This window comes from Saccopteryx bilineata, chromosome 4 (assembly GCF_036850765.1).
Source record: "Saccopteryx bilineata isolate mSacBil1 chromosome 4, mSacBil1_pri_phased_curated, whole genome shotgun sequence".
Classification (NCBI taxonomy): domain Eukaryota; kingdom Metazoa; phylum Chordata; class Mammalia; order Chiroptera; family Emballonuridae; genus Saccopteryx; species Saccopteryx bilineata.
This window is the reverse complement of record NC_089493.1, coordinates 12,225,469-12,238,747: the sequence shown is the minus strand read 5'-3', so window position 1 is coordinate 12,238,747 and position 13,279 is coordinate 12,225,469. Positions and strand designations below refer to the sequence as shown.

The 13,279-nt window shown below is 40.7% G+C and overlaps 1 protein-coding gene across 1 annotated transcript in view; it reads right to left on the bottom strand.

Moving 5' to 3' along the window:
• TRIP11 (thyroid hormone receptor interactor 11) overlaps positions 1-13,279 on the bottom strand; it is an 82,699-nt gene that overhangs the window by 56,699 nt on the left and 12,721 nt on the right. The window contains exons 4-5 of the mRNA XM_066277441.1: positions 2,746-3,021; positions 67-135 (exon numbers count right to left, since the gene is read on the bottom strand). Of these exons, the coding sequence (XP_066133538.1) occupies positions 67-135; positions 2,746-3,021 (345 nt within the window). The remainder of the gene's footprint in view (positions 1-66; positions 136-2,745; positions 3,022-13,279) is intronic.

Below are 13,279 nucleotides of genomic sequence, written 5' to 3'. Positions count from 1 at the left end.
AGGCTTATTATTTTCATAAGCAAATTTTATATGTGTAATAGCCATTGTTCCAACAATCTGCCTTACCTTAATGGTATTTTGCAATTTGCAGATTTCACTTTGATCAGAGCTATCTGATCCTTGTGCTTTAGAAATCTAGATTAAAAATGCAGAATTAGAAAATTATACTGATTTTCCTATAAAAGAGAAAGTCACAAACTAACATTATTAAAAGGTACTTTGCAAAAACGAGGCATTTCCCACACAAATTCTGATTAAAGAATGTGAAGCACCTTTTAAGGAACCTAGTCCAATAATGAGTGATACACAATAAATGAAAGATACCATTCAAGAGTATGTTACCTAATTGCAGAGACATTTTAACAAAATAAGAAAGAAAACACCATAGAATATTTTACTTACTTAACAAAATGTATATTTGATGATAATCAAGCAGGTTCCTAAAAGGTAATTTCTAAAATAAAAAGTTACCCAATATTAATGCTAATAATAATAGTAAAAGTCTTTTAAAAATGATTTCACCCAGATCTCTAACCCAATATAGAAAGGTTTGACAAGTAAATAAAAGAACTTTTGGATTTTTCTCTTCTCATTCAAAGCTGTATGTTGCTCATTTACCTCTATTAACATCTACTCTATAGTGTTCTAAGGAACCAAAAGCTATTCTCTGGTGAAAGAAGAAACACAATATAATGGAAGAACATAGGATTTGGAGGCAAAAGACACGTGTTTGAATCACAAGTTAATCACTGTGACAATGAGTATGTTATTTAAATTTTTACTTTGCTCATCTGCAAACAAAATAAAAGTAATAAATAGCTCACATACCTATTAAGAATAATACAACATATACTGGGATAGTATATATGGAAACATCTTGTAAAGTATAACACAAGTATTCCCTGGCCGGTTGGCTCAGCGGTAGAGCGTCGGCCTAGCGTGCGGAGGACCTGGGTTCGATTCCCGGCCAGGGCACACAGGAGAAGCGCCCATTTGCTTCTCCACTCCTCCGCCGCGCTTTCCTCTCTGTCTCTCTCTTCCCCTCCCGCAGCCGAGGCTCCATTGGAGCAAAGATGGCCCGGGTGCTGGGGATGGCTCTGTGGCCTCTGCCTCAGGCGCTAGAGTGGCTCTGGTCGCAACATGGCGACGCCCAGGATGGGCAGAGCATTGCCCCCTGGTGGGCAGAGCGTCGCCCCATGGTGGGCATGCTGGGTGGATCCCGGTCGGGCGCATGCGGGAGTCTGTCTGACTGTCTCTCCCTGTTTCCAGCTTCAGAAAAAATGCAAAAAAAAAAAAAATTAAAAATTTAAAAAAAAAAAAAAAAGTATAACACAAGTATTAACTTCTATTATGCCCTGCTAGAAAATTAAGTTCCCTGAAAGCTCCCAATCACACCTTTTTCACCTTTATACTCCGTTACAGGTCTGTCATGTAGTAGGCATTCAAGGTATGCTTAAGCAAACATACGAAAAATCCATCTCTTCCTTATGAAATCTTACCCTCAGTAATGTTTATTAAAATGCATTCCTCATATTATCAGAATCAGCTGGGGTATTTGTTTGAATGCAATTTCCAAAGCCCTAAAATACGCTACAAGAAGCCTAATTTCTGGCCTGATCAGGCAGTGGCACAGTGGGTAAAACGTCAGCCCACGATGCAAAGGACCCAGGTTCAAAACCTCAAGGTCTCCAGCTTGAGCGCGGGCTCACCAGCCTGAGTGCAGGGTCACTGGCTTGAACATGGGATCACAGACATGGTCACTCGCTGGCTTGAAGCCCAAGGTCGCTGGCTTGAGCAAGGAGTCACTGGCTTGGCTGGAGTCCCCAGGTCAAGGCACGTATGAGAAAGCAATCAGTGAACAACTAAGGTGTGCAACTATGAGTTGATGCTTCTCATCTCTCTCCTTTCCTGTCTGTCTCTCTCACTAAAAAAAAAAAAAAAAAAAAAAAAAAAAAAAAAAAAAATTCTATCTCTGAAGGGAGGACAGGGAATCTACAATATTATCAAGTTTCCCAGGTTATTCTTACATGTACAAAGTTTAAGAACTACTTTTTAGAGATAAGATGGAGAGACAGATCATTACTTCTGGATTTATTTTGGATATTAGGAATGTCTGGCAACTTGGGAAGCAAGACAGTCCTTTCAATTAAAAGGATTTATCTTTTACACTATTAGATTAAGCTCATAGATAGAAAATTATCTCTTTACTTATATAGTTTGAATCCCATGTCTATCAACAATCTTAGTAGTATACATAAGAGCTGACATGTGAAACAAAAACGCATTCCTCGGAAGAAAGTTTACAGCCCTGTATAGCAAAGATTTAATTTCTAATGCACAAGAAACAACACAAAATAGTTTAACAACTTTATAATACCAATGATCAGATTTTCATTTTGCATATAACTAATGCAAACAGGAACCTCAGCCAATATCTGAGCTAGTAGTTTCAAATCTCGTAATTCGGGGCCCTGACTTTCACCAGTGAAGCCTTAGGAACTCCTTGGGAAAAGATGCTGGTTCAACCACAGCAACTCCATTTTTATTTTGAAAATTTCTTCCAAATGTTGTGCAGAAGGGGAAACTGAGAAAGACGGCCGGATTAAAATCATTTAGAAAGTCACTGGCATAATCAGAATATAGGTTTTAATTTCCTCGTCCACAGTTCTGATACCAAAAGCTCTACACATAGCACCAGTATTTCCAATCATGCAGTTTCCAAAAACACATGAAAAGTTTACCCACCTGGGCAATATGTCTCCAATGCCCAACTTCCGATTCAAGTCTTGAAATTTCATTTGACAACCTGTTTATTTCCTGTTGTGATGAAATTACGTCACCGAAGTCCATGTCATCATCGTGGAAAGCTGCAGCATAATGACTGACCCCGTAATTGAATGAAGACGCAGTGGTTGTTGGGACGCTGCCGGCTGCTGGGTTGACCATCGGGGCAGCTGACTGCAGCTTCAGCAGCTGCTCCTGTAGCGCAATCTGTCTTGCTTTAAGATGGCTGATTTCTACCTATACATTTATAACCCATATTTTAGAGGAGGTACTTTAACCATCTTATAGAGTCATAATATTAAAGTCATAATAATTTGTTTAACATTATCCAATGATGGCATTCCATTAACTGAATCCAAGCCTTCTCTAACATCTCAATCATAATATTTTTATTTAAAAAGCAAACATAATTATCTTAGCTAAAGAACAGATGATGTTTTGAATAGTATGAAGATCGGAATTTTACTAACATGGTAACAAAAGCAATGAATTTATGAGTTAAACGTGCATTTCTATCTTCTATGTTATCAGGTAAGACAGGCAATTTCCCAGAGCTCTGCTTGTGATGATCAAACTTCAAATGAGAAAGTGAAAGCTGTGTCCCCCTGTGCATTGGAAAGTTTCTTGAGAACATCTGCTGGAAGTCATATGTAACTGATTATGGCTGGTTATAAGTTTCAAATGCACCATGAATCGGGTTACTTTGTAGGGTCTGTACAACACAGCTGAAGAACGTTTTGATTTATGAATCCAGTCTTCTCAGATAAGACAACATGGTGAGCCTGTGGTTATTGGCTCATGATTCTTAGAAGGAAACCATGCACTGAAACAGGCCTTGCCTTTATCCTTGGCAAAGAAGACCAGTGAAAATTTGACTCTACTCAGGGAGAAAACAGTATAAACATTCTAAAGCCCTGAGCAGAGTTTTATAAGTAATTGTCCAAAACAACTTATGAACATAGGACCTAACCATAATATCACATCCATCCTGAGACAAAACAAGAAATAAGCTAGAGAGAATTGAAATAAGCTTTCTAAAATATTCAAGCTAGTCCAGAGGACACACCCTGACACAACTGAGGAAAACTGGATACTTGAAGAGCCAAGCGCAAGTAATATAGTATTCCTACATGTAAAGTCAAGCCACTAGACAGAAACTGAACACAACTATGTCAAATATAATAAACAGGTTTTTCACAGAGCTCCTTCTCTAATGGAGGACTACAGTAGTGTACGAATTTCATTCCTTTTCCCATAAATGATATGAGGCAAACTGCATCTTTAGGGAATATGAACATCACAATGAGGACAGCAAATAGATGCAGAAAATAGCAGATCTAAAGATTCTGCTGAAGTATATCATATATTATCTTTCATTCTAGCAAAAAGTACTAAATCCACATTTTTTTTCAAATGTAGCTATAATACAAAGAAAGTTCTCATTATGTAATATTTATATTAAGTTGTAGAGTTAAAAAGTGGAACCTCTAATAACGAGGCATTTCTAAACTTGATTTGCCTTCTAATATCAATAGTTACGCAGAACATATACAACCAAAGTTTTTCATGGCAGTGTTTTCAGCTAAGATGCAAGCATCAGAATCACCCATGGAGTTTTCAAAAGACCAACACCAGGGCCTCTTCCCAGTATGCTAATCAGAGTCTCCTAGAAATCATAGCATGTGTATTTTTTTATAGTGTCACTTACAATTTGGCTGGAAACACCTGGTGGTAACTGCTGCTCTACTATAATATGGACAAGTCAGTGCTGCTCAAAGTGTTTACTACTTATCCATGAAAAATATACAAATTGAAAGGATAAGGCTTAAAGACTTTTAAAGTGATCTGACAGAGGAATTTTGTATCTGTTGAGTCTTAAAAAAAAAAAAAAAAAAAAAAAAAAGGTAGGCTTTGCCTGACCAGGTAGTGGCTTAGTAGATAGAGTGTCAACCTTGGACACCGAGGACCCAGGTTAAAAGCCCCAAAGTTGCCAGCTTGAGCACGGGGTCGCCACCTTGAGCTTGATCATGAATCATAGACATGACCCCATGGTCACTGGCTTGAGCCCAAGGTCGCTGGCTAGAGCCCAAGGTCACTCACTCTGCTGGAGCTGCCCAGTCAAGGCACATATGAGAAAGCAATCAATGAACAATTAAGAAGCCACGACAAAGAACTGATGCTTCTTGTCTCTCTCCCTTCCTGTCTGTCTCTGTCTCTCTCTCTCTTTCTCTCGCTCTCTCTCTCTCTCACACACACACACACACAAACACACACATACACACAAAGTGGGCTTTTAACTTTAATTTGAACTTGTTTTGCTTTTTTATATTAATTTTTGTAGTAATTCATTTTATTTTATTTTTTGAAATATTACTGTCAGGGGTGGCAAGATGGTGATGGAGTAGGTGGACGTACCAACTTCCACCTCCCAGAACCAAAGTGGATTACAACTTAATTTTAAGAACCATCATCTGGAAAAACCAACTTTGGACTAAATTAAGAGGACACTTTAACCAAGGAACACTGAAGAAGGCACACTGAGACTGGTAGGAAAAGCAGAAACACGAAGGGGGCTGCCCAGCTCTCGGGAGTGAACAGCAGCCCAGAGGGACTCGCGGTGGGAAGCAAGTTTAGCGGAGAGGGGAAGGTCCTGGGCCCCGGGAACAAAGCCCCAGCTTGCAGCCCCTGAGCCTAGAAGAAGCGTATGGGCAGTATTTAGCTGTGAAACAACCCAAGATACTGTTTGTGAGAAAGAGACAGATTTCTCAGACCCAAGACTCTTCTTAAAGGGACCACGCAGGAAACCTCTTTTACAACCATTAACCCAAGACTCTGGGAGACTGGGAGAGTTGAGAGGACTGGAGTAGCAGAAAGAAGCACAGGGAGAAACACTTTGAGGGACAGCCACCCTAACCCCTGGGCTGAGTCACCCCCCAAATCTGAAGTGAATATTTCCCCTGGAACCAGCAATACCAGCAAAGGAAAGCACAACACCAGCCAAACAAGCTCTCCTGCTGCACTCAGAGCAGAGGCGTTTAGGAGGGAGCCTTCAGGAATACAGTATTGAGTGCTGCGGTCTGAGCAGCAGTGCCCCCACCCATACTGCTGAGGGCTCACAGGAGGGAGGGTGGCAGTGTGACGTGGAAGCACAGTCCCATTCATGGGGGTGGAAGCTGGGCCGGCCACAACTGAGGCCAGGCGTGAGCTCAGACCCGCCTGGCAGGGGTGGAAGGGACGCATGAAAGTGGTCCGACCCAGCTGCGGGCCAGGTGAGCAAGAGAGGTCCTGCCTGCAATCCTGCCTGCAGAAGAAAGGAGAAAGCCAAGGAACTGCAGAGACCTGCGGCTGAGCGCGGGCGCGAAGCCCTGCCCGGTCCATGGAGCCGGGGCTTATGGTCAGACCTGTGAGCACAGCTCCACACATAGGGGAGGGGTGAAAGCCAGGGAACAGGTGGAGACCCGTGGCTGAGCATAGGTGTGCAGCCCTGCCCGTGGTGCCAAGGCATGCGGATCCACCTGTGGGGGATGGGCGAAGGCTGAGGCAGGTGGAGGCTTGTAGACCCAGGCATGTGAACACATTCCCTCCCATGGAGGAGAGGCGGAAACCACAGCAACTGCCGCAGTGGTCTGGCCCTGGCAACACCCAAACCCAAATGCCAGAGGCAACAACAGAGGGGGTGGTGGACCTGCAGACGGACTACACATAGAGAACACAGGGGGCACACACATTGGACTCCAGTGGCCACACCCTTCTCATACACAGACAAAATGGGAAGGCAGAGAAATGCAACCCAAATGAATCAAGAGAAATCCCCAGAAAAGGACTTGAATGAGTCAGATATAACCAAATTACTGGATACAGAGTTTAAAATAATGTTAGGATGCTCAAAGATCTTAGAATAACAATAGATGGACATAACAAACACCTAAATAAAGAAATAGCAAGTATAAAAAAAGACACTGAAATAATAAAAAAAGAATCAGTCAGAAATTACAAATACAGTATCAGAAATGAAGATCACAATGGAAGGAATTAAAACCAGGATGGATGAAGCTGAGGATTGAATCAACAAGTTAGAGGACAAGATAAACAAAGGCACAGAAGCAAAGCAGCAAAAAGAAAAGACACTCAAAAAGTCTGAGGAAACTCTAAGAGGGCTCTGTGACAACATGAAGAGAAATAACATCTGCATCATAGGGGTTTCTGAAGAAGAAGAGAAAGAACAAGGGATAGAGACCTTGTTCAATCAAATCATAGCTGAAAACTTCCCTAAACTGATGCAGGTAAAAGTCACATAAATTCAAGAAGCACAGAGAATTCCATTAAAAAGAAACCCAAAGAAATCCACACCAAGACACATCATAATTAAAATACCAAAGCTGGGAGTCCTGGGTTCGATTCCCGGCCAGGGCACACAGGAGAAGCACCCATCTGCTTCTCCACCCCTCCCCCTCTCCTTCCTCTCTGTCTCTCTCTTCCCCTCCTGCAGCGAGGCTCCACTGGAGCAAGGATGGCCCGGGCGCTGGGGATGGCTCCTTGGCCTCTGCCCCAGGCGCTAGAGTGGCTCTGGTCGCGACAGAGCGACGCCCCGGAGGGACAGAGCATCGCCCCCTGGTGAGCAAAGCGTCGCCCCCTGGTGGGCATGCCGGGTGGATCCCGGTCGGGCGCATGTGGGAGTCTGTCTGACTGTCTCTCCCCGTTTCCAGCTTCAGAAAAATGAAGAAAAAAAAATACCAAAGCTAAGAGATAAAGAGAAAATATTAAAAGCTGCTAGAGAAAAAAAGGTTATCACCTACAAAGGAGCCCCCATAAGGCTGACATCCGACTTCTCAACAGAAACACTGAGGCCAGAAGGGAATGGCAAGAAATATTCAAAGTAATGCAGAACAAGAGCCTACAACCAAGACTACTTTATCCAGCAAGGCTATCGTTTAAAATTCAAGGAGAAATAAAAAGCTTCCTAGACAAAAAAACCCAAAAAAAACCAAAACAAACAAACTCAAGGAATTCATTACAACTAAATCAATGCTGCAAGAAATGTTAAGGGGCCTGTTGTAAACAGACCAAAGGAGAAAAAGAATATAGCAAAAGAGGAATACACCTTTTAAAGAATAAAATGGCAATAAACAACTACATATAATAATAACCTTAAATGTAAATGGATTAAATGATCCAATCAAAAGACACAGGGTAGCTCCGTGGATAAGAAAACAGGACCCATACATATGCTGTCTACAAGAGACACACCTCAAAACAAAAGATGCACATAGACCGAAGGTAAAAGAATGGAAAAAAAATATTTCATGCAAATCAAATGAAAAAAAAAGCTGGGGTAGCAATACTTGTATCAGACAAAATGGACTTTAAAACAAAGGCTATAGTAAGAGATAAAGAAGGTCACTACATAATGATAAAGGGAGCAATCCAACAGGAAGCTATAACCATTATAAATAACTACGCAACTAACAGAGGAGCACCTAAATACATAAAGCAGACTTTGATGGATATAAAGGGTGAGATCAACAGCAATACAATAATAGCAGGGGATTTCAATACCCCATTAACATCACTAGATAGATCCTTAAGAAAGAAAATTAACAAAGAAACAGCAGACTTAAAAGACACACTAGATCAACTGGATTTAATAGATATCTTCAGAACCTTTCACCCTAAAACAACAGAATATACATTCTTTTTCAAAGCTCATGGTACATTTTCTAGGATAGAAAACATGTTAGGGCACAAAAGCGGTCTCAACAAATTTAAGAAGATTTAAATCATATCAAGCATTTCCTCTGATCACATGGCATGAAAATAAAAATCAACCACAACAGAAAAACTGAAAAATACTCAAACACTTGGAAACTAAATAGCATGTTATTAAATAACAAATGGGTTAACAATGAGATCAAAGAAAATAAAAAAATTCCTAGAAGCGAATGATAATGAGCATATAACAACTCAATATTTATGAGACATAGCAAAAGCAGTACTGAGAGGGAAGTTCATAGCACTACAGCCATACCTTAAGAAGCTAGAAAAAGCTCAAATAAACAACTTAACCCTGCATCTAAAAGAACTAAAAAAAGAACAGCAAGTAAAGCCCAGAGTTAGTAGAAGGAAGGAAATAATAAAGACCAGAGTGGAAATAAATGATATAGAGGATAAAGAAACTATACAGGGGATCAATGAAACCAGGAGTGGTTCTTTGAAAAGGTAAACAAGATCGATGAACCTTTAACTAGACTCACCAAGAAAAAAAGAGAGAGGACTCAAATAAATAAAATTAGAAATGAGAATGGAGAAATAACAACTGACACAACAGAAATACAAAGGATTCTAAGAAAATACTATGAAGAACTGTATGCCAAAAAATTTACAACCTAGATGAAATGGAAAAATTCCTTGAAACACATTAATCTTTTAAAAATCAATCTGGAAGAATCAGAAAACCTAAACAGACCTATTACAACAAATGAGATCGAAACAGTTATCAAAAAAACTTTCAATAAACAAAAGCCCTGGGCTAGATGGCTTCACAAGTGAATTCTACCAAATACTCAAAAAAGAACTAACTCCTATCCTTCTCAAGCTATTTTAAAAAATTCAAGAGGAAGGAAGAGTTCCAAGCTTCTTTTATGTGGCGAGCATAATTCTGATTCCAAAACCAGGGAAGACAACACAAAGAAAGAAAATTATAGGCTAATATCCCTGATGAATTTAGATGCTAAAATCCTCAACAAAATATTAACAAGCTGGATCCAGCAATATATGAAAAAAATCATAGACTATGATCAAGTGGGATTTATTCTGGGGAGACAAAGCCGGTACAATATTCTCAAATCAATCAATGTGATTCATCACATAAACAAAAGAAAGGAGAAAAACCACATGATAATTTCAATAAATGCAGAAAAAGCATTTAATAAAATCCAGCACCCATTTATGACCAAAACTCTCAGCAAAGTGGGAATACAGGGAACACACCTCAACATGATAAAGGCAATCTATGACAAATACAGAGCCAACATCATACTCAATGGGCAGAAATTTAAAGCAATCCCCTTAAGATCAGGAACAAGGCAGGGGAGCCCCCTTTCACCACTCTTATTCAACATAGTTCTGGAAGTCCTAGCCACAGCAATCAGACAAGAAGAAGAAATAAAAGGCATCTAAACTGGAAAAGAAGAAGTAAAACTATCATTATTTGCAGGTGATATGATATTGTATATAGAAAACCCTAAAGTCTCAGTCAAAAAACTACTGGACCTGATAAATGAATTCAGCAAGGTGGCAGGATATAAAATTAATACTCACAAATCAGAGGCATTTTTTTTTTTTTTTTCATTTTTCTGAAGCTGGAAACAGGGAGAGACAGTCAGACAGACTCCCGCATGCGCCCGACCGGGATCCACCCGGCACGCCCACCATGGGGCGATGCTCTGCCCACCAGGGGGCGATGCTCTGCCCCTCTGGGGCGTCGCCATGTTGCGACCAGAGCCACTCTAGCGCCTGAGGCAGAGGCCACAGAGCCATCCCCAGCGCCCGGGCCATCCTTGCTCCAATGGAGCCTTAGCTGCGGGAGGGGAAGAGAGAGACAGAGAGGAAAGCGCGGCGGAGGGGTGGAGAAGCAAATGGGCGCTTCTCCTGTGTGCCCTGGCCGGGAATCGAACCCAGGTCCTCCGCACGCCAGGCCGACGCAGAGGCATTTTTATACACCAACAATAAACTGTCAGAAAGTGAAATTAAGGAAGCAATCCCCTTTTCTATTACAACCAAAAAAATAAAGTACCTAGGAGTAAATTTAACCAAGGAGATTAAAAACTTGTATTTGGAAAATTATAAAACATTGATAAAAGAAATCAAGGAAGATACAAACAAGTGGAAGCATATACCGTGTTCATGAATAGGAAGAATAAACGTTATTAAAATGTCTATATTACCCAAAGCAATTTATAAATTCAATGCAATAATAATTAAAATACCAATGACATACTTCAAAGATATAGATCACATATTCCAAAAATTTATATGGAACCAAAAGAGAACACGAATAACCTCAGCAATCTTGAAAAGGAAGAATAAAGTGGGAGGTATCACACTTCCTGATATCAAGTTATACTACAAGGCCATTGTACTCAAAACAGCTTGGTACTGGCTTAAGAACAGGCATATAGATCAATGGAACAGAACAGAGAACCCAGAAATAAACCCACATCTTTATAGACAACTGATATTTGACAAAGGAGGTAAGAGTATATAATGGAGTAGACAACCTCTTCAACAAATGGTGTTGGGAAAATTGGACAGTTACCTGCAAAAAAATGAAACTAGACCACCAACTTACACCATTCAGAAAAATAAACTCAAAATGGATAAAAGACTTAAATGTAAGCCGTGAAACCATAAGCATCTTAGAAGAAAACATAGGCAGTAACCTCTTTGACATCTCTCGCAGCAATATATTTGCTGATTTATCTCCATGGGCAAGTGAAATAAAAGACAGTATAAACAAATGGGACTGTATCAAACTAAAAAGGTTTTGCACAGCTAAAGACAATATGAACAGAATAAAAAGACAAACTACATAATGGGAGAACATATTCGACAATATGTTTTTTTTGTTGTTTTTTTTGTTTTTTTCTTTTCATTTTTCTGAAGCTGGAAACAGGGAGAGACAGTCAGACAGACTCCCGCATGTGCCCAACCGGGATCCACCCGGCACGCCCACCAGGGGCGACGCTCTGCCCACCAGGGGGCGATGCTCCGCCCATTCTGGGCGTCACCATGTTGCGACCAGAGCCACTCTAGCGCCTGGGGCAGAGGCCACAGAGCCATCCCCAGCGCCCGGGCCATCTCCGCTCCAATGGAGCCTTGGCTGTGGGAGGGGAAGAGAGAGACAGAGAGGGAAAGCACGGTGGAGGGGTAGAGAAGCAAATGGGCGCTTCTCCTGTGTGCCCTGGCCGGGAATCGAACCCGGGTCCTCCACACGCTAGGCCGACGCTCTACCGCTGAGCCAACCGGCCAGGGCCTATTCGACAATATGTTTGATAAGGGGTTAATAACCAAAATTTATAAAGAACTTGTAAAACTCAACACCAGGAAGATAAAAAATCCAATCTAAAATGGGAAAAAGAAATGAATAGACACTTCTCCAAAGAGGAGATACAGATGGCCAATAGGCAGATGAAAAAATGCTCAGCATCACTAATCATTAGAGAAATGCAAATTAAAAGCACAATGAGATATCACTTCACACCAGTAAGAATGGCGCTCATCAACAACACAACACAGAATAAGTGCTGGCGAGGACGTGGAGAAAAGGGAACCGTCCTGCAGTGCTGGTGGGAATGCAGACTGGTATAGCCACTGTGGAAAACAGTATGGAGATTCCTCAAAAAATTAGAAATGGAACTGCCTTTTGACCCAGCTATCCCACTTTTAGAAATATACCCCAAGAACACCATAGCACTGTTTCAAATGGAGAAATGCACTCCCATGTTTATGGCAGCATTGTTCACAATAGCGAAGATCTGGAAACAGCCCAAGTGTCCATCAGTGGATGAGTGGATTAAAAAGCTGTGGTACATATATATAATGGAATTCTATGGGGCCATGAAAAAGGAAATCTTACCTTTTGCGACAACATGGATGGACTTGGAAACTATTATGTTAAGTGAAATAAGCCAGGCAGAAAGAGAAAAATATCATATAACCTCACTCATTTGAGGAATCCAATGTGAACTGAGGAACGGAATTGAGACAGGGGAGGGATCAAAGGGACCGGAGGAAAAGAGGACAGAGGGAAAGGGGATGATAGGATGGGATAAACCTGAAGGGAAGGGGGGAGGGTGCTATTGGGAGGGGGGGAAGGGAGATGTTGAGGGGAATACAGGGAAGGGAGGATGCATTCAGGGCGACACCAGAATCTATGTAAACACAATAATTTAAAATCAATAATAAAAAAAAATAAGGTGTACCGGAAAGTTCTGTCCGTTTCTATCACAACAAGTTTCTACACGTAAGCACGTTTATTTGGCGTATATATGCCTCTCTATTTTTATCACTTAATGTATACATACTGACGTAGCAAATGAACTAAAAAAAAGTTGATTTACATTAGTCTTATGTGTGAAGCGATAGTGTACCCATGGCTACTGATAAAGTTCATTTACGCCACTGTAATTTTTACGAATTTCAACAAGGAAGAAATGCTACAGAAGCATGTCTGTCGCATACACCATATCCTCGGACTTAGCACCCTCCAACTATCATTTGTTTTTATCCTTACAAAATTTTTTGAAGGGCAAAAAATTCAAAAATGAAGAAGATATTAAGCAAGCACTGGTTCAATTTTTCGCATCAAAAGATAAAACATTTTTCAAAAATAGGATATACAAATTGCCCTCACGTTAGCAAGAAATCATTAATAATAATGGCAATTATATTATTTAATAAAGTTTATTGATGGTAAGAAAAATTTGTATTTTGTTTT